A 27809-nucleotide genomic window follows, 5' to 3' on the forward strand; every position below is an offset into this window, starting at 1 on the left:
ACTCATGCTGCCAAACATACCCTCGTAAAACTGACCATCCTACCGATCCTCGACTTTGGTGATGTCATCTATAAAATAGCCTCCAACACTCAACAAACTGGATGCAGTCTATCACAGTGCCATCCGTTTTGTCACCAAAGCCCCATACACTACCCACCATTGCGACCTGTATGCTCTCGTTTGTTGGCCCTCGGTTCATACTCGTCGCCAAACCCACTGGCTACAGGTTATCTACAAGTCTCTGCTAGGTAAAGCCCCGCCTTATCTCAGCTCACTAGTCACCATAGCAGCACCCACTCGTAGCACGTGCTCCAGCAGGTATATCTCACTGGTCACCCCCAAAGCCAATTCCTCCTTTGGTCGTCTTTCCTTCCAGTTCTCTGCTGCCAATGACTGGAACGAATTGCAAAAATCTCTGAAGCTGGAGACTCACATCTCCCTTACTAGCTTTAAGCACCAGCTGTCAGAGCAACTTACAGATCACTGCACCTGTACATAGCCCATCTGTAAACAGCCCATCTATCTACCTACCTCATCCCCATACTGGTATTTATTTATCTTGCTCCTTTGCACCCCAGTATCTCTACCTGCACATTCATCTTCTGCCAATCTACCATTCCAGTGTTTAATTGCTATATTGTAATTACTTCGCCACCATGGCCTATTTATTTCCTTAACTTACCTCATTTGCACTCACTGTATATATACTTTTTGTTTTCTTTTGTTCTACTGTATTATTGACGGTATGTTTTGTTTATTCCATGTGTAACTCTGTGTTGTTGTATGTGTCGAATTGTTACGCTTTATCTTGGCCAGGTCGCAGTTGTAAATGAGAACTTGTTCTCAACTAGCCTACCTGGTTAAATAAAAGGTGAAATAAAATAAATAAATTCATAAAATAAGAGAAATACTTGCTGCATCATTTACCAAAACAACTCATCTGGATACAAAAATGGATGGTACTTCATTCTCAAACACCCCAAACCATTAGCTAAATGTGTCCTTCCCAAGCAGTCCTGAGACTGTCAAGGAGGGTACACTATTGAACATTATAGGGAGACCTTATATTATGCGCAGAGTGGGTGACCATATGTGGCAGCGTGGCACAGCAGTAATGTTCAGTGTACCAAGCATGTCCAGCAGGGACACAAGCATGTCATCCCAGCCCCTTTATCACTGTCAGCCACCATGCCTCTCATAGACGCCTACATGCAGAGTGAGCAACTGTCTTTTCATTGCTCTCCTTCACACTACAGTAAGTGTTAATGAGCATTGCCACTCTTTGTCCCACATCTCTCTTCCTCTATCATGAGGAATTAAAAGTTCCCTCCAGTGACATATAGGGAAATGTTCCTCAGACTTCATAGCCTACCTATCAGAGCACAATATCAACTCATCTGGTGTGACCACGGTGATGAGTGTAGTGCAGACCTACTGTATCTGGCACATTTAAAAAATAGATTAACTATTGAAAGCCTGGCTAACACTATTGTGGCGAGACCTATTTGGCAAACCGAGGTTGAAATGTGGAAGTTATGCGCTGGAATGGGTGAGCTAACATACCATGCCAGAAGAAATCATCATCATATTAACTTAATGCCAAGGACGGTTTGGGAGACACACAGTACAGTCGGTTTCATCTGAGATTCATTCATTACTATTAACCGCAAAGAAATGATTTGAATGTCTTTATTTTAATTCAGAGGGAAAATCTACCTTTGATTCAGTTTTAGCACACATAAATATATACTCAGAGTTCTATAGAAACTCTATAAATGAAAGGAAGTATATGAAACTTCCAGAAGTGACTAGAGGAAGCAAGAAATAAATCTCGACTTTGAGCGACCAAGCCTGGAAATCTGGGATCATTGATGCAAATGAAAGCAGACGTCACAACAAACAGAGCTGTTTATTGATGCTGTTACACAAGAAGATAGACGTTATCTATCACAGCTGGAGGGAGACGAGGGGTTCTGTGTGTTCTCAGAAAGGATCAGTTTCACTAAATAATGAAGAAAACACAAAACGCAGGGGGGAGAGAGAGACTCAGCATAGTTCTTATACTTCATTGGTGCCTCATATGAAAGCTGATATGAACGCTGAAAGGCCATGAAAGGTTCACCTCCACTATGGGTCTCACTAAAGAGCCAGTACTTCACATGAACAATGGACCATGTAAATAACTCAGTGTCCAGTCAAAAAGATCATATTACACAATCAAGATACTGATTGTTATCAGTGAGTGAATCCTGGGGAGATAAAATGGTGATGTACTTGATGATGTAATAAACAAGAGATTATCCTTATGTGGCCTAACTGGTTTAGAGGTAATGAAGGTATAGGTTTGAATCCGGCCTACTGCCCTTTCATACAACCTCTGTCTTTCCCCACTGTCATCCCCTCTCACTATCTGTCCAAGAAAAATCATTCAACCTAGAGTGAGTACCTTTCAGCTCTGCTGTGGCTCTGAAGGTTGCTGTGGTACTGATGGTCATTTGATAGTATGGTGTTGTTTTAGAGTGTGTTAGTGCTGTAATCTTCATCTATTAGAGTCATAACAGTGAGTCGGGGACAGGGTTTGCATCCCCAATGGACACCCTATTCCCTTTATAGTGCCCTACTTTTGATCAAGGCCCATGGAGCTAAAAAAAAGTTGTTCATGTGGTGCAATTTGGGACTCAGCCATGGAGTCCAGGTCAGAGAGAGAAAGAGAGAAAGAGAGACAGAGAAAGAGAGAAAGAGACAGAGAGCGAGAGAGACAGAGAGCAAGAGAGACAGACAACGACAGACAGACCGAGCGAGACAGAGAGCGAGAGAGACAGACAGACCGAGCGAGAGAGACAGACCGAGCGAGAGAGACAGACCGAGCGAGACAGAGAGCGAGAGAGACAGAGAGCGAGAGAGACAGAGAGCGAGAGAGACAGAGACAGCGAGAGAGACAGACCAAGAGAGAGAGGAAGAGAGCGAGAGAGACAGAGCGAGAGAGAGACAGAGAGAACTTTTCCAAAAAACAAAAATCATGATTTACCCCCCAAAAAGAGATGTCAGAAGCACAAATATAAATTCACCCTGAACAACACCATAGTTGAACACACTAAAAAATCTACCTTGGTCTGACCATATCTGCATCGGGAAACTTTAATATGGCAGTGAATGGACTCAAAGAAAAAGCCCGCAGAGCATCGTATGTAATAAAAATGAAATTATTCAAAATCAACATCCAATTAAAATGTGGACCAAAATATTTGACAGTGTAATACTACCAATAGCTCTTTACGGAAGTGAGGTTTGGGGGCCACTCAATAAACTGGACTTTAAAATGTGGGACAAACATCCAATTGAAGCCCTACCTGCAGAATTCTGTCGGAAAATTCTACAAGTCGAGAGAAATACACCAACAAATGCATGTAGGGCAGAATTGGGCAGCTTTCCAGACGTGATGAAAATACAGAAAAGATCATACAAATTTTGGCTACATCTAAATTCAGGTCCAAATTCAAGTCTGCAATTTAAAGCACTTCAAACCCAAGAGCCCAGGAACGAGCCCTCTCAGTCAGCTGATGTTGGAACTAACCAACCAAGCTGACACCAGCACTGCTTCAAAAGAAAGAATTCCAATAAACAAAATCATGAACAAATCAAAAGGACTCATATTTACAACATTGGAAAAACAAAATCCCAAAGCCGACTAAATTGCTATCTGACCCTAAACAGAGAATATGAATTGGCTGATTATCTCTACTCTGTCAGAGATACGAAGCAGAAACAGATTCTTACCAAGTACAGGCTGAGTGACCACCGATTGGCAATAGAAACCGGCAGACATAAAAAGACATGGCTACCCAAAGAGGAGCGTGTATGTGGTCACTGCACGACAGGTAGAAACAGAGATGCACTTTCTCCTTTACTGTGATAAATATTCCTCACCAAGAGATTCTTTATTCACAGAAATGACTGCATTTATTCCAAATTTTAACTTATTAAACCCTGAGGGAAAAAATAAAAAATACTCATGGGCGAAGGAGCTCCTCTTGCAGCCAATTATGTATTTGCCTGCCATAGCCTTTTTATTTATTTATTTATTTATTATTTCACCTTTATTTAACCAGGTGGGCTGGTTGAGAACAAGTTCTCATTTGCAACTGCGACCTGGCCAAGATAAAGCATAGCAGAGTGAACAGACAACAGAGTTACACATGGAATAAACAATAAACAAGTCAATAACATAGTAGAGAGAAAAAATAATCTATATACATTGTGTGCAAAAGGCATGAGGTAGGTAGGCAATAAATAGGCCATAGGAGTGAATAATTACAATTTAGCAGATTAACACTGGAGTGATAAATGATCAGATGAACATGTGCAGGTAGAGATACTGGTGTGCAAAAGAGGAGAAAAGTAAATAAATAAAAACAGTATGGGGATGAGGTAGGTAAATTGGGTGGGCTATATACCGATGGACTATGTACAGCTGCAGCGATCGGTTAACTGCTCAGATAGCTGATGTTTAAAGTTGGTGAGGGAGATAAAAGTCTCCAGCTTCAGAGATTTTTGCAATTTGTTCCAGTCGCAGGCACCAGAGAACTGGAAGGAGAGGTGGCCAAATGAGGTTTTGGCTTTAGGGATGATCAGTGAGATACACCTGCTGGAGCGCGTGCTATGGGTGGGTGTTGCCATCGTGACCAGTGAACTGAGATAAGGCGGAGCTTTACCTAGCATAGACTTGTAGATGACCTGGAGCCAGTGGGTCTGGCGACGAATATGTAGCGAGGGCTAGCCGACTAGAGCAAACAGGTCGCAGTGGTGGGTGGTATAAAGTGCTTTAGTAACAAAACGGATGGCACTGTGATAAACTGCATCCAGTTTGCTGAGTAGAGTATTGGAAGCTATTTGTAGATGACATCGCCGAAGTCGAGGATCGGTAGGATAGTCAGTTTTACTAGGGTAAGTTTTGCGGCGTGAGTGAAGGAGGCTTTGTTGCGAAATAGAAAGCCGACTCTAGATTTGATTTTCGATTGGAGATGTTTGATATGAGTCTGGAAGGAGAGTTTACAGTCTAGCCAGACACCTAGGTACTTATAGATGTCCACATATTCTAGGTCAGAACCATCCAGGGTGGTGATGCTAGTCGGGCGTGCGGGTGCAGGCAGCGAACGGTTGAAAAGCATGCATTTGGTTTTACTAGTGTTTAAGAGCAGTTGGAGGCCACGGAAGGAGTGTTGTATGATATTGAAGCTTGTTTGGAAGTTAGATCCAAGGAAGGGCCAGAAGTATACAGAATGGTGTCGTCTGCGTAGAGGTGGATCAGGGAATCGCCCACAGCAAGAGCAACATCATTTATATATACAGAGAAAGGACCGGACAACATGCGGACCGGACAACACGCCCAATTTTTCAGTTTTTGATTTGTTAAAAAAGTTGTAAATATCCAATAAATGTCGTTCCACTTCATGATTGTGTCCCACTTGTTGTTGATTCTTCACAAAAAAATACAGTTTTATATCTTTATGTTTGAAGCCTGAAATGTGGCAAAAGGTCACAAAGTTCAAGGGGGCCGAATACTTTCGCAAGGCACTGTATTTGTGCACGCATGGATGTGCCTAAGGGCCAAAAGGGCACAGCATGGAGGCGTTGCTGTGTTTGCAAGATTAAGTCTCCCATCACATGCACCACATGCTCAGTGACCCTCTGCTTTACATCAGAAAGAGACTGCTATGGCATCTGGCATCAGCAGCAGAATATTGTCTAGAGTTTTGGCAAAGTTGGTGGGGTTATATGGCAAAGTGGGTGGGGGCTAGGGTCAGTATGTTATATCTGGAGTACGTTTCCTGTCTTATCCGGTCGGTGTCTTGTGTGAATTTAAGTCTGTTCTCTCTTTCTCTCGGAGGACCTGAGCCCTTGGACCATGCTTCAGGACTACCTGCCATGATGACTCCTTGCTGTCCCCAGTCCACCCGGCCTTGCTGCTGTTCCAGTTTCAACTGTTCTGCAGTTTCAACTGTTCTGCCTGTGGCTATGGAACCCTAAACTGTTCATTTTTACTCTTGAGGTGCTGTCCTGTTGCACCCTCTGCAACCACTGTGATCTCCACCCGGCACAGCCAGAAGAGGACTGGCCACCCCTCATAGCCTGGTTCCTCTCTAGGTTTCTTCCTAGGTTTTTTCCTTTCCAGGGAGTTTTTCCTAGCCACCGTGCTTCTACACCTGCATTGCTTGCTGTTTGGGGTTTTAGGCTGGGGCTATATAAATTGATTTGATTTGATAGAGGACTGAGGGTCTTCCAAATATTGAAAGTGTGTAAATAGTTACCCATGTTATTTTGTAAATATATATATATATATATATATATATATATATATATATATATATATATATATATATATATATATATATATATATATATATATATATATATATATATATATATATATATATATATTTTGTTTGTCAATAATTATTTTTTTTCCCTATTTTTTTTTTCTTTCATTTATTTTTCTCAAATACATTTTTTTGGGGGGGGGTGTTAATACCATTTTGGTATTTTGTATATAGTTATTTGTTTCAAAATGTATACCTTCACCAATTTGGCCACTTGGGTACATTTGGGCTACTTGTGTGGGACACCTGGGTGACTTCATGATAAATGTCATGTAGCACACTCATTTTGGAAGTTATCATTCTGAAACTGTTGCCCGCTTATGTTTTTCACTGAAATTGTCCCCATCATCCTATCTGAATGTTTGTTTTATCTTGTTCATTGTAAAGATGATACAAAAATAAAAATAAGAAACGTATGTTTTTTTTCATTGTTTTATCTAAACCAGATATATTGTGTTATATTCTCCAACATTCAATTCACATTTACACAAACTTCAGAGTATTTTCTTTCAAATGGTACCAGGAATGTGCATATCCTTGGTTCTGTGCCTGAGCTACAGGCTGTTAGATTTGGGTATGTCTTCAGGCGGAAATTGCACAAAGTAGGGGGGAGCTCTAAGAGGTTTTAAGCAACTTTGGAAGTATGCTTGGGGTCATTGTCCATTTGGAAGACCCATTTGAGACCAATCTTTAACTTCCTGACTGATGTCTTGAGATGTTGCTTCAATATATACACATCATTTTCCTCCCTCATGACGCCATCTATTTTGTGAAGTGCACAAGTCCATCCTACAGCAAAGCACCCCCACAACATGATGCTGCCACCCCCACAACATGATGCTGCCACCCCCGTGCTTCATGGTTGGGATGGTGTTCTTCGGCATGCAAGCCTCACCCTTTTTCCTTCAAACATAAATAATGGTCATTATGGCCAAACAATGACCAGAGGACATTTCTGGCTTTTTTTAAATGGTGGTTTTGGAGCAGTGGCTTCTCCTTGCTGAGCGGCCTTTCAGGTTATGTCGATATAGGACTTGTTTTACTGTGGATATAGATACTATTGTACCCGTTTACTCCAGCATCATCACAAAGTCCTTTGCTGTTGTTCTGAGATTGATTTGCACTTTTTGTACCAAAGTACGTTCATCTCTAGGAGACAGAACGCGTCTCCTTCCTGAGCGGTATGACGGCTACGTGGTCCCATGGTGTTTATACTTGCGTACAATTGTTTGTACAGATGAACGTGGTACCTTCAGGTACCTTCATTCACCTTCAGGCATTTGGAAATTTCTCCCAAGGATGAACCAGACTTGTGGAGGTCTACAATTGTTCTTCCCCATGATGTCAAGGCCTTGAAATAAATCCACAGGTACACCTCCAATTGACTCAAATTATGTCAATTAGCCTATCAGAAGCTTCTAAAGCCACGACATAATCTTCGGGAATTTTCCAAGCTGTTTCAAGGCAGTCAGCTTCGTGTATGTAAACTTCTGACCCACTGGAATTGTGATACAGTGAATTATAATTGAAATAATCTGTCTGTAAACAATTGTTGGAAAAATTACTTACAAAGTAGATGTCCTAACAGACTTGCCAAAAATATAGTTTGTTAACAAGAAATTGTGGAGTGGTTGAAAAGCAAGTTAATGACTCCAACCTAAGTGTATGTAAACGTCAGACTTCAACTGTATCTACTACTTCTTCTCCGTGTTGATTTTCAGCAGACTTGATGCTTTGTTGATTAGTCCTTTCTCTCCCAGATCGGCATAGGTACTACACATTTATCTCATACCCTCACACTTGTTTAGATAAGGGTTGACCTATGTATTCTTGAATGAGTGCGAAACACTCAGAAGATGAAAGCACCTAAACATATCTCACAAAGCAGCTTTCCTCCTTCCTCCCCTGTTCTTAAAGGAACACGGACAGTCTTTTTCCATTTTCTTTTAAAGCAGTGGAACTGCTGCCAAAGTTAAACAAAGATTATATCTTCCTTAAAACCTGTTTCCAGTCACTGAATGTGGAGCGATGGAGAGAGTGAAAACACCCTATCTGGCTTCATGTGTCAGAGGCACAGCCTGTCTGCGAGCTTCATCTTCATCAGGTTCGAGATTCAGTGATAAACATACGCAAGGCTAGCTTGCGCATACTGTTCCTCTCCATCCAATCCATCACGCAGCCAAATGCTAACATGACACATCCCATCAATCCAAAGTTGGGGAGGACGAGTCGGCGCGTCTGAGAAATCGCCCATAATCAGCATACTGTGCTACTCTGTGCATCCAACTTCAGACTAAACTGGCGAGTCACTGCTAGACAGGCAAATTGGGGACATAGAGTGACATTTATAGGTGAGAGGCATGGCCCTTTCTGGTTCTTTCGTATCTTATGGTTCATAAGAGCCTTGGAGACATGACAATGCCAATGACCACTATGTGAAACATACACGTCTTGCTGTCAAAACACCTAAGCTCAATGCCTCAGCAGCCTGTTCCAAGGTTGTGACTTGGACTCCGTTAATGAATCCCTATTCCCTCCCTACCCCGACTACTCCTCTCCCTTCCTTCACCGGCTCCCCCTCTCCCTTCCTTCACCGGCTCCCCCTCTCCCTTCCTTCACCGGCTCCCCCTCTCCCTTCCTTCACCGGCTCCCCCTCTCCCTTCCTCCATAGGCACCCCCTCTCCCTTCCTACCCAGACTCCTCCTCTCCCTTCCTACCCCGGCTCCTCTCCCTTCCTTCACAAGCACCCCCTCTCCCTTCCCCTCCTATCCCTTCCTTCACAGGCACCCCCTCTCCCTTCCTTCACCGGCTCCTCTCCCTTCCTTCCCCGGCTCCCCCTCTCCCTTCCTTCACCGGCTCCTCTCCCTTCCTACCCCGGCTCCTCTCCCTTCCTTCACAAGCACCCCCTCTCCCTTCCTACCCCGACTCCTCCTCTCCCTTCCTTCACAGGCACCCCCTCTCCCTTCCTTCACAGGCACCCCCTCTCCCTTCCTACCCCGGCTCCTCCTCTCCCTTCCTTCCCCCGCTCCTCCTCTCCCTTCCTTCCCCCGCTCCTCCTCTCTCTTCCTTCCCCGGCTCCCCCTCTCCCTTCCTTCCCCGACTGCCCCTTCCTTCCCCTCTCCCTTCCTTCCCCGACTGCCCCTCTCCCTCCCTTCCCCGACTGCCCCTCTCCCTTCCTTCCCCGACTGCCCCTCTCCCTTCCTTCCCCGACTGCCCCTCTCCCTTCCTTCCCCGACTCCCTCTCCCTTCCTTCCCCGACTCCCCCTCTCCCTTCCTTCCCCGACTCCCCCTCTCCCTTCCTTCCCCGACTCCCCCTCTCCCTTCCTTCCCGGACTCCCCCTCTCCCTTCCTACCCGGACTCCCCCTCTCCCTTCCTACCCGGAATCCCTCTTTCCCTTCCTACCCGGAATCCTTCTCTCCCTTCCTACCCGGAATCCTTCTCTCCCTTCCTACCCGGAATCCTTCTCTCTCCCTTCCTACCCGGAATCCTTCTCTCTCCCTTCCTACCCGGAATCCTTCTCTCTCCCTTCCTACCCGGAATCCTTCTCTCTCCCTTCCTACCCGGAATCCTTCTCTCTCCCTTCCTACCCGGAATCCTTCTCTCTCCCTTCCTACCCGGAATCCTTCTCTCTCCCTTCCTACCCGGAATCCTTCTCTCTCCCTTCCTACCCGGAATCCTTCTCTCTCCCTTCCTACCCGGAATCCTTCTCTCTCCCTTCCTACCCGGAATCCTTCTCTGCCTTCCTAGCCCGAACTGCAAAACATTACAGATCCCACAGGGCCTAACAGTTTACCAAATTATTCTGCTAAGTCATTAAGAACCCAGGAGGAGGAAAAGTTATTTCTACTTAGGAGACTCATCTAGAAGTTTTGTTTCCATACGTGTCTTAGAGAGACAAACTTAAACTATGCAGTGTAACTTGTACTCCTTGTAGATTAAAAGATAGAAGATAGTTTTAAAGAACATTGAACCAGAAGGAGGTTTCTGGCACGGGAGGGAATGATATTTAGATATAATTTTCCTCAGAAACACCATTAATAAATGCCCTAGGCTTTCAACCTGCCTTGACTTTGCCTCCAACCCACATTTATGGTGCTTCTCCCCATAGGAGTCCCAGTTCTCATACAAACCACAGCTGCTTCTATGCCATCTAGTGGCCAAGGTATTAAAAAAACGACAGTGGGGAGTACCAGCGTCCGCTTCCATTGAGGGGAGTGACAGCATCAGCTTCCATTGAGGGGAGTGACAGCATTAGCTTCCATTGAGGGGAGTGACAGCATTAGCTTCCATTGAGGGGAGTGACAGCATTAGCTTCCATTGAGGGGAGTGACAGCATTAGCTTCCATTGAGGGGAGTGACAGCATCAGCTTCCATTAAGGGGAGTGACAGCATCAGCTTCCATTGAGGGAAGTGACAGCATCAGCTTCCATTGAGGGGAGTGACAGCATCAGCTTCCATTGAGGGGAGTGACAGCATCAGCTTCCATTGAGGGGAGTGACCTCATCAGCTTCCATTGAGGGGAGTGACAACATCAGCTTCCATTGAGGGGAGTGACAACATCAGCTTCCATTGAGGGGAGTGACATCATCAGCTTCCATTGAGGGGAGTGACCTCATCAGCTTCCATTGAGGGGAGTGACAACATCAGCTTCCATTGAGGGGAGTGACAGCATCAGCTTCCATTGAGGGGAGTGACCTCATCAGCTTCCATTGAGGGGAGTGACAACATCAGCTTCCATTGAGGGGAGTGACAACATTAGCTTCCATTGAGCACATCTTCTCTTCTGTTTGATTCCCCCACGCAAATGTGTCAGCAGCCAGGTCATAAAAGGCTCAGGAAGAGAAGACAACTCACTCTGTAGGATTGTGATGCATGGCCGTGCTGATTGCATGCGCTTTATATTAGCATGCAAATGTGATTTGCGGGGTCTGGATACGACCGAGGCTCTGGGTCTGGACAGAGACAGCGTTTGGCCCAATAAAAGCACCACCGCCACTCAGGAGCTACTTTTCAAAAGAGCCCATTCGTCGTCCACTTAAATAAGATGAATTATCTCATAGAAAAAGGTATACGATTGAAAATGCCTCTTCCCGGATTGAGAAAATGAAAGTCTCATTCTCTTCATCTCTCTCTCCATCTCATTCAGGAGGATAGAGTGATAAGTGCCATCTCTCATGAAGACAGAAGGGCATTTTCTGCTTGGCGAGAGAACAATATGAGCGTTCAGGGAGTCGTGTGTCTGTCTGAGTGTTTATCAAGTTAACGGAGTAGCAGGGATTTCTACCGGTGTGGCCTAATCCTTTAAGCTCTTTAATAAACAACTAAATATATAGTCATTCCTCAGTGGGCATCGAGCCAAGCTTATAAGATCTTCTCCAAGTCTGTACTCTACCACAGATTAAAGCCGTTTTTTTTTTTACTTTACCAGACATTGTACCAGACAGATGGCTCATTAAAGATACAGTATTAATGGTCACCTACATAATAGAAACACACGTTTTATTCCTGATCCCCTGAACGTCAAACGAGGATATCCTTTCTTTGTGTTAATGGGACAAGACCAGGACAAACGCTGGCCCCAATCATAGCCTGGCCAGGTAGACACATGGTGATCAAAAACTCCTGGCCCTACACAAAACATAACACCTAAACCCTAGGTTGGCCATGCTAAGAATCGAGAAGAAAAAGAAACGCACACCTATTAAGATGAGGTGCTGGCTAGCGGAGTGGAACACTTGAAAATAAAAGGAGAGCTGCACACTCTAGGAGCTCAGATGCAAAAATGTAATGTCCAACGTTTCGACAGCCAAGCTGTCTTCATCAGGGTGTAATCAAACACTGCGGGATGCCTCGTTTATATAGTGTCAAATGACACAGGTGTCTGTAATCATGGCCAAGTGTGGCCTAATATCATTGGTTAATTATCAAATATTAAAATGGCATACAAAGAACAGCATACAAACAACAAATGGATAGCATACATTCCTTTTAGACTACACATGCTTACAAACAATTACAATGGCAAAGTCACAATAATCTTGTGACCTGTGTCATTTGACACTATATAAATGAGTCATCCCGCAGTGTTTGATTATATCCTGATGAAGACAGCTTGGCTGTCGAAACGTTGGACATTACATTTTTGCATATGAGCTCCTAGAGTGTGCGGCTCTCCTTTATGGCCATGCTAAGAAGACACAAACCCTAGGTAAGGTCACGGTTGGCCTTGCTAAGAAGACACAAACCCTAGGTAAGGTCACGGTTGGCCTTGCTAAGAAGACACAAACCCTAGGTAAGGTCACGGTTGGCCTTGCTAAGCAGACACAGAAGGTAGCTCGCTAGCATCCTTACCGTGCAGAGGTCCTTGTACTGCATCTTCTGAAACTTGGTGTCGGCGTTGCCGGCACAGAGCTCCACGTATCCCAGAACCACCTGGAACACAGTGTTGTGGATGGCCTGGGTGAAGTGCATGTGGAGCTGGTCCATGGCCGTCTATAGAGAGAGGAGACACAGGGGCCCAAATTATTACACGGGACGGATAACGTCGTAAGACCTGTTTGAAGTGCAGTTGGAGATGTCATTGACATGGCAATGTTACGGATGGTCTAGGTGTAGTGCATGTGGAGCTGGTCCATGGCCTAACAGAATTCAATCATTAACGTTAAGAAAAGATCCCTCTACACAATTCAAACCACACTGCAGTTACCACAAAACTACCACTAACAGGTTCCAATAATCATCATAAACGGATATTTTTTTACAAATAGACCTACTTAACGCAACAATGCTGTTACGTTAGTAAGTGGGAATATGCATCTTTCAAATGATTTGCGATGGATATAAAGCGCGCCGCACGACATCAACATTAACAGTTGGGGGAAAAATCTCTGATTACAGAAATTGCAGTTGATATGCAGCCATTGCCAATGGCCTACTTGAGTTGCGAGGTAATTTCTAAATGAAGTGCATAACAGGTCTTTCAAATGAAATGTCTCATGCGCCAAATACAACAGGTGTAGGTAGACCTTACAGTGAAATGCTTACTTACAAGCCCTTAACCAACAATGCAGTTCAGAAAATACCCCCAAAAAATAAGAGATAAGAATAACAAATAATTAAAGAGCAGCAGTAAATAACAATAGCGAGGCAAAATACATGGGGCACCGGTGTCGAGGTAATTGAGGTAATGTGTACATGCTACCGCTTGCTGTGCGTTAGCAGAGAGAACAGATTGACGAAATTCGAGCAAGGGTTGCCTTCCAGTGAGACATCATAGATTGTAACATTCTCTGTTTCACAGAAACATGGCTCTCTCGAGAAATTGTCGGAATTGGTTCAGCCACCGGGCTTCTCCATGCATCGCACCGACAGAGATAAATACCTTGCTGGGAAGAGGACGGGCGGACGTGTAAGCTTCATGATTAACGACTTATGGTGTAATCATAACAACAGACTGTAACTCAAGTCCACCCATTCCTTACAATCAAATGCAGGCCATTTTACCTACCAAGAGAATTCTCGTTATAGTCACAGCTGTGTACATTCCCCCTCAAGCAGACACCAAGACGACCACCAAGGAACGTCACTGGACTATATGCAAACTGGAAACAATATATCCTGAGGCTGCATTTACTGTAGCTGGGGATTTTAACAAAGCAAATTTGAGAACAAGGCTACCTAAATTCTATCAGCATATTGATTGCGCTATGCGCAATACCCTTGACCACTGCTACTCTAACTTCTGCGATGCATACAAAGCCCTCCCCGCCCTCCCTTCAGCAAATCCGACCACAACGCCATCTTGCTCCTTCCGTCTTATAGGCAGAAACTCAAACAGGATGTACAAGTGACGAGAACCATTCAACGCTGGTCCAACCAATCGGAAGCCACGCTTCAAGATTGTTTTGATCACGCAGACTTAATATGTTCCGGTCAGCCTCAGAACAACATCAACGTATACGCTGACTCGGTGAGTGCATTTATAAAGAATTGCATTGGAGATGTTGTACCCACTGTGACTATTAAAAGCTACCCTAACCAGAAACCGTGGATGGATGGCGGCATTCGCGCAAAAATGAGTGCGATCCAACAGATTTAACCATGGAAAGAGGTCTGGGAATAAGACTGAATATGAATAGTGTCGTTATTCCCTTCGCAAGGCAATCAGACAAGCGAAATGCCAGTACCGGGACAAGGTGGGGTCGCAATTCAACGGCTCAGACATGAGACATATGTGGCAGCGTCTACAGGAAATCACAGACTACAAAAAGAAAACCAGCCACATCATTCTACCAGACAAACTAAAACACCTTCTTTGCCTGCTTTGAGGATAATACAGTGCCACCGTCGCATCCCGCTAACAAGAACCACGCCCCCCCACCCCCTCTCTATGGCTCTATGGTGAATAAATCATTTAAAATGCGTTAACCCTCACAAGGCAGCTGGCCCAGATGGTATCACTCAGAGCATGCACAGACCAGCTGGATGGTGTGTTTGAATATGTCTGTAATCTCTCCCTATCCCAGTCTGCTGTCTCCACATGCTTCAAGATGGCTACCATTGTTCCTGTAACAAAGGCAAAGATAACTGATAGAAATTACTACCGCTCCGTAGCACTCACGTCTGTCATCATGAAGTGCTTTGAGGGACTAGTCAAGGATCATATCACCTCCAACTTACCGGACACCCTAGACCCATTTCAGTTTGAATACCGCCATCAGGTCCACAAACAACTCAATCGCCATCACACTGCACAATCCCATCGGGACAAAAGGAATACCTATGTAGGAATGCTGTTCATTGACTACAGCTCAGCATTCAACACCATAGTGCCATCCAAGCTCATCATCAAGCTGGAGGCCCTGGGTCTCAACCCCGCCCTGTGCAATTGGGTCCTGGACTTTGCGACGGGCCGCCCCCAGGTGGTGGAGGTAGGAAACAACATCACTTCGCTGACCCTCAGCACTGGGGCCCCACAAGGGTGCATGCTCAGCCCCCTCCTGTACTCCCTGTTCACCCACGACTGCGTGGCCATGCACGCCTCCAACTCAATCATCAAGTTTGCAGACAACACTACAGTAGTGGGCATGGATTACCAACAGCGACTAGACAGCCTACAGGGAGGAGGTGAGGGCACTCGGAGTGTGGTGTCAGGAAAACAACCTCTCACTCAACGTCAACAAAACAAAGGAGATTATCGTGGACTTCAGGAAACAGCAGAGGGAGCACCCCCTTATCCACATCGAAGGGACAGCAGTGGAGAAGGTGGAAGGTTTTAAATTCCTTGGCGTACACATCACAGACAAACTGAATTGGTCCACCCACACAGACAGTGTGGTGAAGGCGGTGCAGTATCAGGGCTGTATCAGCCTGGCACGGCAACTGCACAGCCCTCAACCCCAAGGCTCTCCAGAGGGTGGTGCGGTCTGCACAACGCATCACCTGGGGCAAACTACCTGCCCTCCATGACACATACAGCAGCCGATGTCACAGGAAGGCCAAAAAGATCACCAAGGACAACAACCACACAAGCCACTGCCTGTTCACATCGCTACCATCAAGAAGGCGAGGTCAGCACATGTGCATCAAAGCTGGGACCGAGAGACTGAAAAACAGAATCTATCTCAAGGCCAACAGACTGTTAAACAGCAATTACTAACTCAGAGAGGCTGCTGCCTACATTGAGACCCAATCACTGGCCACTTTAATAAATGGATCATTAGTCACTTTATACAATGCCACTCTAAATAATGCCACTTTAATAATGTTTACATATCTTACATTACTCATGTCACACTGTATTATATACCATCTATTGCACCTTGCCTATGCCGCTCGGCCTTCGCTCATCCATATTTTTATATGTACATATTCTCATTCACCCCTTTAGATTTGTTTGCATTAGGTAGTTGTTGGGGAATTGTTAGATTACTTGTTAGATATTACTGCACAGTCGAACTAGAAGCACAAGCATTTCACTACACTCGCATTAACATCTACTAACCATGTGTACGTGACAAATCAAATTTGATAAGATTTGATTTGTAGTGCACTACTATTGACCAGAGCCCGATACTTTAGACCAGGGCCTGAAGGTCAGCAATCTGCTTTGTACATGGATACAGTGAACATAGTGAGTGTAGTGTGTGTGTGTGTCACGCGCCCCAACAAAGAGCGAAAGGGCCCTGAGCCAGTCAACAATAGGTATTTGAGTTTGAGAGCATGCACTACACTCACTACTCCCCTGCTGGCTTTTATCATTGTGGAGAACACAACCATTGCGATTGTGGATAGCCTACTCCAAAAAGCTCCTGATCAGCTGATGACGCAATCTCCGGAGCCAAGGGCCACTCTCGTCTCATGGCTGATGATGTCAATCAAATAGATACGCTAATCATCACGTCAGCATGTTTTTGTTTCCTACACGAGTAGCTTTGCAATAGGAGAAATTTACAGGTCATGTTATAGGCATAAGAGTTATTTGCCTGTTTGTCTACCAGGTAAACGAACGACTTGTTACAAGACAAGCTCTATATCTGTGTTAGAATACTCATTCGAACTATACTATTTGTGACGTAAATTGAGTATGTAGTATGCTTATTGGTCATAGTATGGATATAGTTAGTATGCGAAAAGTTCCCAGATGTTGTACTACATTCGTCAAACTACGAAGTATACAAGCAGTGGACAATATTTCTGTGCTTCTATGCAGCCGGAGTCTGACGAACGTGGATACAAAATGGTAGTATAATTATTTGTACTAACTATGACAAATTTAAGAACATGTTGAGCACTGTAATAAAAAAGTAATGACTTTTTCAATAAAGGTATGTTACACGTTATGTTGGCTGACAATATATTAGCTACGCTATCCTTACAAACCGCATAGCATATCATTACAGCAGTTGCTTGTATATACCGGTATGTTAGCTAGCTATCTAACATTGTCAGTATTGCCAGTATATTAACTAGCTATATTTTATCTAACTACCCAACATTTAATGACTTGATCATTTATGTCATTCTTAGCTTAGCTAAGTGGTAGAATCGTTGTGCGTTCTCAGTGGACATTGTTAAGGAAGTTGTAAGATGTCTAAACTTGTCATTTGTTATGCTAACAAGCTAGCAAGAAGTTGCATAACAACAGCATCAACTTCCGGTACGTGCTAGTACACTCAACTGAAAGGACACCGTTCGTTTACAGTATACTAAAATGAACTAATAGTACATACTCATCAAGTATGTGGTGTACAGTATGTTAGTAAGGGTATTCGAACAAAGCTTATGTCTTCTCTAACACCTATCATTTACCACTACACTAAAAGTGCACTGTGCTGAAAAGTTTGCATAACATTTTAGTAATTTAGCAGATGCTCTTACCCAGAGCGACTTACAGGAGCAATTGGGGTTAAGTGTCTTGCTCAAGGGCACATCAACAGATGTTTCACCTAGTCGGCTTCTGGATTTGAACCAGCGACCTTTAGGTTACTGGCCCAACACTCAACCACTAGGCTACCTGCCTAGACATAGATTTGTTCGACAAACCGGATACTTTGCCAGAGTTTCAGGCAGGAATAGAGATCTGCAGTGCTTGTCTTCACTCACACATCTCTGTGAGCCTCACCCTTAGTGAGTAAAAGTGATGAATTTGCATGGAAGGAAGTGGTGGAAGCTTTTCTGGTGATGTCTGGCTCATTTTCGCAGTGAAGTGGGGTGTGAGTATGTGTGCAAGAGACTGACAGTTGATAACAGCTGACTCATCTGAGCCCTCACACACCATCCATCTCAGTACAGAGTTACACTGACACACACGTGTAAAAATACAGACACCCTCTCTTTAATGAAAGTGCACACAACACAGAAAAACAAGCATCCACAAAAAAAAAAAATCTCTCTCTCTACGGAGGCCGACAGACATCATTTGACACCACAATACACTGCCATATCTCCAGGGTTGTTTTTTGGTGGCAGTTCTTACCCCTGACAGTCCCAAGAACAAAGCAATACAATCAATCTTTGTGATGGTGACAGCTTGTCGCAAACTGTCTACGCGATTGTGTGCTTCCGTCATCCCAAAATCAATCCCATGGAAAAGGGGGATGTTTCCCCATCTTGTGTGTGTGGTGGAAAATCTTTACCAGTGACAGATCTGTGATTTGCAGGAAGTATTGGGGGGAGAAGACGGTGTAAAAAAACACAAGACCGGTATGAATCATCACCTCTGATCAACACCGTGGGGAGAGAGAAGGAGAGAGATGGAGGGAGAAACAGGGAGCACAACAGAGGGAAGGGGGAGGAAAGGGGGATACCAAAACGGGCGTCAACCCAGGAATGAATCATCTCACCACATCAGAGGGAGAGACGTAAGGTCAGACAGGTAGGTAGAGAGAAAGACAGAGAAAGAGAGATCGAGAACAATATACAGAAGGAAGAGGGAGAAAGGGGGGGGGAATGGATTACAAAAGGATCAGGAAGGAAGCCGACAGAGCAGAGATCTGTTGCTAGAGGTCTCTCACCTGGGTCTTTTCCAGGAGGGTGTACGCCAGCTGAACTCTGGTGTAGTGGGAGACATCAAAGTGCTTGCAGGTTTTAGACAAGGCCACATCCAGCTGCTCCTGTTGGGTGGGTAGAGGGGAATGAGGGGATATGAGGAGGGATATGGTCATGAATCAACTCCTTGGGCCAAGAGAAACAGCTTCCATAATGGAGGGCTGAGGCTGCTGTCTTTAAAGTCTGAGTGCCAAATGGCACACTATTCACTATTTAGTGCACTACTATATAGGGCTCTGGCCAAAAGTAGTGCACTCCGTAGGGAATTGGGTTCCATTTGGGACACAGACTACATGTCAGTCAGAGAGAGCAAGGGAGAGCCAGGTTGCTGGAGGGGACGAGAGATACACACTCAGCCTCCCCAAGGTCAAAGGAGCGCCACCATTAACATTAAACAGAGCTGCTGCGTGAGAGAAATACACTGGCAGGGGGCCTCCCGAGTGACGCAGCCTAAGGGACTGCATCGCAGTGCTAGCTGTGCCACTAGAGATTCTGAGTTTGAGTCCAGGCTCTGTCGCAACCAGGAGACCAATGGAGCGGTCCACAAATGGCCCAGCGTCGTCCGGGTTAGAGGAAGGTTTGGCCGGCAGGGATGTCCTTGTCCTATTGCGCACTAGCGACGGTCGCCAGGTGTACGGTGTTTCCTCCGACACATTGGTGCGGCTGGTTTACGGATTAAGTGGGCATTGTGTCAAGAAGCAGCGCGGCTTGGTTGGGTTGTGTTTCAGAGGACGCACGGCTCTCAACCTTCGCCTCTCCTGAGTCCGTATGGGAGTTGCAGCGATGAGACAATTGGATACCACGAAATTGGGGAGAGAAAAAAAAGCACGGCTCTCGACCTTCGCCTCTCCTGAGTCCGTATGGGAGTTGCAGCGATGAGACAATTGGATACCACGAAATTGGGGAGAGAAAAAAAAAAATATGTTTTTTTTTTAAACAGGGTGGCAGGGACGGTGTCGAATTAGACAACATTTTGTTTACAGCAGAAGATGGAGTTACTGTAGTTCTGGCTAAGAATGGAAAGCATAGAAATTGTGCATCGAAGTTATCATACTATGGCAATTTTATTTGAGAAAGCAAAGTACATTACATTCTACAAATGTTATGAATTTTATATGAAAATACTGTAGATTTTATCATTTCTTTCCTACCAAATACTTTAATTATGAATGTGTATGCAAATGAACATACAAATGGCTTCATTCAGATTTCTTCTTCCATAGACACCTGCGCTTTTTGGTAGAGAAAGCAGGATTAAAGAGCATGATGAGAAAACGTGTTGCAGATTCACTGAAGCTAGCAGGAAGGGTTTCACGCCAGACTGGCTACCTCCCAATTACATCTCTCCAGCAGCACCCGCCATCCACCATTCGACCACCAGAGCCACACAGCGGATCAGTTTAGAGACCAAGTGGTGGTGGTGGTGGTGTCACACATTCACATGGCATCCAGGTAATGAACCTCCCTAAGCGTGGATGTGGGAATGGCTTTTTAAATATGTTAATATGTAGCAGGAAAAACAGAAAACGGTCAATGTTAAGATAAAACACTAAGTCTCTCGTTTAACTGTAGGCATTTAAACAATTACAGGGAAGGTGATGTTCATATTTAATATGTTCAGTGTCAAACAATCTTTGAGATGTATGATAAATCGCAGTGTTCTTAACCAATAGAAATAGTTAGTAAACCTATGTGTGGCTACCATGCACCGGAGACCATGGTTCAATCCCCGTCTCTAGCCATGCTCCTGTGTCTCCATATCTCCATCTGGTTCTCAACGGTCTTAATGAAAGCGGAACACTAAAAGGTAGAGTGGATTTCCTCTCTTTTTAAAAGAAAAAGAAGAAACAAGGGAAAAAAGCTCCTCCGTACCTCTATTTGCTCCAGAGTGTCTTGTAGCTTGGAATTCAACTCACTGTGAATGAAAGGACATTGTTAGGTCAGTTCCCTGCTGATCACCTAGACACGAGACAAGGTTTCACTTGGCCTCCATCAGTGACCTAGAACTCTAAGGTATCACTCATCCTGACCTGCAGAAACACGTCGTCACCATACTCTAACACACAGAGACAGGGAAAAAAAGCCATTGTCCGTTTTGTACAAAGCAACACGGTATTTCACAAATGGTGTTTCCTGACTCATTATCATTTCCCTAGTGAAAGGCAACACCTTGAACAACTGCGTGTGGCTGTACTCAAAGTGCTGAACTTTCTCAGTTCGATTTGCCATTTCTGATACAAAGAACATTGTGCTGAATGCTGGATCTAGTCTTTATAGGTTGCTGTCTTGCAGTTGTTTCAAAGTCTTAGTTGATTAGAGGACGGTGTTGGCAACATCAAAGAACAAACTGAATCTACTGTACACTGAGTGTACAAAACATTAGGAACACCTGCTCTTTCCATGACAAAGACTGACCAGGTGAATCCGGGTGACAGCTATGGTCCCTTATTGACGTAACCTGTTAAATCCACTTCAATCAAAATGTTATTTGTCACACGCGCCGAATACAACAAGTGCAGACTTTACAGTGAAATGCTTACTTACGAGCACTTTCCCAACAATGCAGTTAAAAGTATGAAAATTAACAAATAGATACAAATAAAATAGTAACACAATAAAACATCAAGGCTATATACAGGCTATATACAAAGACTACAGGTAGGACTACGAGTACCGAGTCAGTGTACTGGGGTGATTGATTGAGGTATGTACAAGTACATTTGAAGTCGCAAGTTTACATACACTTAGGTTGTCATTAAAACTTGTTTTTCAACCACTCCACAAATTTCATGTTAACAAACTATAGTTTTGGAAAGAGAGAGAGGCTTGCAAGCCGAAGAACACCATCCCAACCGTGAAGCATGGGGGTGGGAGCATCATGTTGTGGGGGTGCATTGCTGCAGGAGGGACTGGTGCACTTCACAAAATAGATGGCTTCACAAGGAAGGAAAATTATGTGGCTACATTGAAGCAACATCTCAAGACATCAGTCAGGAAGTTAAAGCTTGGTCGCAAATGGGTCTTCCAAATGGACAATGACCCCAAGCATACTGCCAAAGTTGTGGCAAAATGGCTTAAGGACAACAAAGTCAAGGTATTGTACTGGCCATCACAAAGCCACAGTGGCCATCACAAAGCCTGACCTCAGTCCCATAGAAAATTTGTGGGCAGAACTGAAAAAGCATGTGCAAGCAAGGAGGCCTGCAAACCTCAGGAGGAATGGGCCAAAATACACCCAACTTATTGTGGGAAGCTTGTGGAAGGCTACATTAAATGTTTGACCTAAGTTAAACAATTTAAAGGCAATGCTACCAAATACTAATTGAGTGTATGTAAACGTGTGACCAACTAGGAATGTGATGAAAGAAATAAAAGCTGAAATAAATCATTCTCTCTAATATTATTATGACATTTAACATTGTTAAAATAAAGTGGTGATCCTAACTGACCTAAGACAGGGAATTTTTACTAGGATTAAATGTCAGGAATTGTGAAAAACTGAGTTTAAATGTATTTGGCTAAGGTGTGTGTAAACTTCCGACTTCAACTGTAGGTAGGCGGTGAAAAGCAGAAAGTCCAGGTAGCCATTTAATTAACTGTTCAGCGTCTTATGGCTTTGCGGTAGAAGCTGTTCAGGAACCTTTTGGTCCCAGACTTGGCGCTCCGTGTGGATGAAGGGGAGGAGACGGGTTAAAGAAGGATTTTCAAGCCTTGAGACACAGATTGTGCATGTGTGCAAGACAAAATATTTAAGTGCCTTTCCCGACTGTACCCTGGCAGAGACTTCAGCCACAGTAGTGTCAGAGACAGGGCAGGCAGAGACTTCAGCCACGGTAGTGTCAGAGACAGGGCAGGCAGAGACTTCAGCCATGGTAGTGTCAGAGACAGGGCAGGCAGAGACTTCAGCCATGGTAGTGTCAGAGACAGGGCAGGCAGAGACTTCAGCCATGGTAGTGGCAGAGACTTCAGCCATGGTAGTGGCAGAGACTTCAGCCATGGTAGTGGCAGAGACAGGGCAGGCAGAGACTTCAGCCATGGTAGTGGCAGAGACTTCAGCCAATGTAGTGGCAGAGACAGGGCAGGCAGAGACTTCAGCCACAGTAGTGTCAGAGACAGGGCAAGCAGAGGAGACCCTGTACAGCTGTTTTGATCATAGAATTAGAAATGACTAGAATGGACATTCCAATTCAAGTCAATGTTTAGTCCATTCTAGTATTTCTGTTCCTATGGTTTTATCCAGTCTCTCACATTTTATCTCTCTCACTGAGAGGGCTAATTAACATGAAGTGTACTGCTTCTCTCTCTGAGTAAACCTCTACTGACAGGGGGGAGTAGGGACTAGGGTGGAACGCACCAACCCCCTGCTGTGTGCTGCCCCACTTTAATGATCAGACGGAATGCATTAAAAAGGAGAAGAAAGAAACTCAACTAAATCCCTCTACCTCGTCAGGCGCTGTGGGCATGAAAGGGGGAGGGGCCCTTTTCAATTAACATTGGTAATATGTTGGAGAGGAGCTGTGGGAAAAGCGTAACAGAAGGGGACACAGGCAGGCTGTTGGCGCCTATGGTGGGTTGGAAGGACACACAGAAGGCAAGGATGTCAGTGGGAATACTGTAATTGAAGAGCATCTTAACATGGAGCGCGAAGCAAAAGGGAGGCAGGCAGGCAGGCAGGGAGGGGGAGAGAGAGAGAGACTCAGGGGTGTTTTTAATTCTCCTCATATGCATAATGAACTCATTGACAAGATGAGACTCCGTTCCCCAATGCCACTAACACATCAACCACATAACTCTCGCTTCCCAAATAACAGTCCAACAATGCTATTAGGAGAGCAGAGTGAGACAGTCTGAACTGGCAGTCCTTTTGTCTGTCTAGTTTAACTGTCCAGGCTTAAGCCACTAGAATGTAACTAGACCATAAACCTGTGACTGTCGTCTTTTTTTGTTTGTCTACCCAAACTAGGGTATCCAGCACCTCAGTGGTCCATTGTGTCTGGATCGTAAGAATCTGATTGGAGGGCTTAGTCCCCATCTGACATTAGAAGATGAAAAATAGAGAAAGCAATTACCCAGATACACATATCTGGATGTGTAGGTTCTATATTCTCTGACCTTTATCAGAACAAGGGACTATTTGACATGGGAAAGCGTGGTGGTTCAGACGGCTATACTATGGACAGCATAGAAGATGACAAGCATTCAAATGGACGCATTGTCTGTGTTCTGGCGTCTGCAGCCTTCCTGTCAACTTCCTTGGAAGGCTGCTTAGGATATGAACTAAAGCAGGTGTATTCAACTCTGACCCGGAGCCTGCTGGTATTCTGTTCTACTTGCACCCACCTGGTGTCCCAGGTCTAAAATCAGTCCCTGGTTAGAGAGGAACAATGACAAAAAAAAGCAGTGGAACTGGCTTCGAGGTCCAGAGTTGAGTTTGAGGGAATGAAATAATATATTCTAGCTCTGAAATGTGTCCGTTGAATCTGACAAATGGAGATGTCTGTGTCACGGCTGCAAATGTCAGAACACAGATGACTGTCTGTTGGAGAAGTGACATGTTATGTTCCATTACATGACAAGGTCATCGTGATGTGTTTGTGTGAAACAGCTTGGACACGTCATGTGTCAACTCAATCATCAAGTTTGTTGACGACACGACAGCGGGTGGCCAACAATGAGACAGCCTACAGGTGAGGAGGTTAGAGCCCAGGCAGCGGTCGGCCAACAATGAGACAGCCTACAGGTGAGGAGGTTAGAGCCCAGGCAGCGGTCGGCCAACAATGAGACAGCCTACAGGTGAGGAGGTTAGAGCCCAGGCAGCGGTCGGCCAACAATGAGACAGCCTACAGGTGAGGAGGTTAGAGCCCAGGCAGCGGTCGGCCAACAATGAGACAGCCTACAGGTGAGGAGGTTAGAGCCCAGGCAGCGGTCGGCCAACAATGAGACAGCCTACAGGTGAGGAGGTTAGAGCCCAGGCAGAGTGGTGCCAGGAAAATAACCTCTCCCTCAATATCCCAAAAACTAAGGAGCAGATCGTAGACTACAGCAGACAGAAGAGGGAGCATCACCCCATCCAATCAACTGGGCCGCAATAGCGAGGGTCAAAAGATTAAAGTTTGTTTAGATGGTGGGCCAAAGCCAAAAGGAGTAAAGTTGACCGATCCCCGTTGAGGAAGTAGATCATTTTTTTGTATATGACATGGTGAAGTGTGATTCATCACGCCAAAGAACGTGTTCCACTGCTCCAGAGTCCAATGTTGGTGAGCTTTACACCACTCCAGCCGACGCTTGGCATTGCGCATGGTGATCCTAGGCTTATGTGCAGATGCTCAGCCACAGAAACCCATTTCATGAAGCTCCCGACAAACAGTTATTGTGCTGACGTTGCTTCCAGAGGCGTTTTGGAACTCGGTAGTGAGTGTTGCAACCAAGGACAGACAATGTTTACGTGCTACTCGTTTCGACACTTGGCGGTCCCGTTCTGTGAGCTTGTGTGGCCTACCACTTTGCGGCTGAGCTGTTGTTGCTCCTAGATGTTTCCACTTCACAATAAGAGCACTTACAGTTGACCGGGGCTGCTCTAGCTGGGCAAAGATTTGACGAACTGACTTGTTGGAAAGATGGCATCCTATGGGGGTGCCACATTGAAAGTCACTGTGCTCTTCACTACGGACCATTCTACTGCCAATGTTTGTCTATGGAGATTGCATTGCTGGGTGCTCCATTGTATACACCTGTCAGCAACGGGTGTGGCTGAAATAGCCAAATCCTCTAATTTGAAGGGGTGTCGACATACTTTTGTATATATAGTGTAGTAGGAGAGGTCAGGGTTGGTTTAGGAAGGACTCTCGGGATCAAAGGTCAGACAGTCTGGCCCTGTGACCTCAAAGCCTTGGAATGTCCTGTTTTAATTCAATTGATTCTACAGTTGAACGGACTGAACGACCGGAGCAAGGGGACAGGGGTAAGGTGGTTGACACTGCAGATTGCCAGCTCATCAACGTCCATCCCCCCTAATGCCTCGTCCTCAACTCTGGAAAATGAAACATTTAAAATCAGTTGGTACCAGCCTTGGGAGGTAGTCAGGAAAAAGGTGAAATTAGACTTTCATGAACAGTATAATTTTTCAGAAGCTCATTTAAATGGGAACTCTTAGATTCTCTCCAGAGAGCTGTGGCTAAGAGAGGGGTGGAGGGAGAATCTGCTGTGGTGTTTAGAGCTGGCAGCCATCCAAACCCAGAAACATTTGAGCTCATTAGGCGGCGGCGCAGGCAGGAAGACAGAGTGGAGGAGAGCAGCTCCCCTGAGCTCTGGAGCATCTCTAATCTCTATTGATCCCTGCTGCACTCCTGATCTCCAGGCCCTAACCTGTAGCACACCAAAATAAGTGTCCCCAGAAACAAATACATCCCCAGGGAAAGCTGGGATCTAGCTGGTCAGGATTAGAGTTGATAGGATGTATCCCAACTAGACACCCATTATCTTTATAGTGCACAACGTTTCACCAGGGCTGATAGCAAATAACATTACAACTCTTCAGAGTGCCCAGGTTAAAAGTAGTGCACTATATAGGGAACAGAGTGTCATTTGGGACACAGATAGACGACTTTACTGTCCAGGCTGTCGCACACAGGCTTTCCATTTCGTGGTCTTCTGCAGGTCAGGGGATGATGGGAAAATGCCATCTGACGTGGATGGCTATAATCAATAGACAAAAAGGGGAGCTGCTCCCTCTCTCTCACCCCTACAACATGTTAGAGTACCTCTAACCCTCTGACCCCTACAACATGTTAGAGTACCGCTAACCCTCTGAACCCTACAACATGTTAGAGTACCGCTAACCCTCTGAACCCTACAACATGTTAGAGTACCGCTAACCCTCTGACCCCTACAACATGTTAGAGTACCGCTAACCCTCTGAACCCTACAACATGTTAGAGTACCGCTAACCCTCTGAACCCTACAACATGTTAGAGTACCGCTAACCCTCTCACCCCTACAACATGTTAGAGTACCGCTAACCCTCTGAACCCTACAACATGTTAGAGTACTGCCAACCCTCTCACCACTACAACATGTTAGAGTACTGCTAACCCTCTGAACCCTACAACATGTTAGAGTACTGCCAACCCTCTCACCCCTACAACATGTTAGAGTACCGCTAACCCTCTGACCCCTACAACATGTTAGAGTACCGCTAACCCTCTGAACCCTACAACATGTTAGAGTACCGCTAACCCTCTGACCCCTACAACATGTTAGAGTACTGCTAACCCTCTGAACCCTACAACATGTTAGAGTACTGCCAACCCTCTCACCCCTACAACATGTTAGAGTACCTCTAACCCTCTGAACCCTACAACATGTTAGAGTACTGCTAACCCTCTGAAACCTACAACATGTTAGAGTACTGCCAACCCTCTGACCCCTACAACATGTTAGAGTACCGCTAACCCTCTGAACCCTACAACATGTTAGAGTACTGCCAACCCTCTCACCCCTACAACATGTTAGAGTACCGCTAACCCTCTGACCCCTACAACATGTTAGAGTACTGCCAACCCTCTCACCCCTACAACATGTTAGAGTACCGCTAACCCTCTGAACCCTACAACATGTTAGAGTACCGCTAACCCTCTGACCCCTACAACATGTTAGATTACTGCTAACCCTCTGAACCCTACAACATGTTAGAGTACCGCTAACCCTCTGACCCCTACAACATGTTAGAGTACCGCTAACCCTCTGACCCCTACAACATGTTAGAGTACCGCTAACCCTCTGAACCCTACAACATGTTAGAGTACCGCTAACCCTCTGAACCCTACAACATGTTAGAGTACCGCTAACCCTCTGAACCCTACAACATGTTAGAGTACCGCTAA

General features: G+C 45.1%; 1 protein-coding gene across 2 annotated transcripts in view; it reads right to left on the reverse strand.

Annotated features, from left to right (window-relative positions):
• LOC110488023 (VPS50 subunit of EARP/GARPII complex) overlaps nucleotides 1–27809 on the reverse strand; it is a 245974-nt gene that overhangs the window by 153360 nt on the left and 64805 nt on the right. For both annotated transcript variants that reach the window (XM_036971386.1, XM_036971387.1), the window contains exons 10-12: nucleotides 20800–20842; nucleotides 18894–18992; nucleotides 12730–12870 (exon numbers count right to left, since the gene is read on the reverse strand). In XM_036971386.1, the coding sequence (XP_036827281.1) occupies nucleotides 12730–12870; nucleotides 18894–18992; nucleotides 20800–20842 (283 nt within the window). The remainder of the gene's footprint in view (nucleotides 1–12729; nucleotides 12871–18893; nucleotides 18993–20799; nucleotides 20843–27809) is intronic.

This window comes from Oncorhynchus mykiss, chromosome 32 (assembly GCF_013265735.2).
Source record: "Oncorhynchus mykiss isolate Arlee chromosome 32, USDA_OmykA_1.1, whole genome shotgun sequence".
Taxonomy (NCBI): Eukaryota; Metazoa; Chordata; class Actinopteri; order Salmoniformes; family Salmonidae; genus Oncorhynchus; species Oncorhynchus mykiss.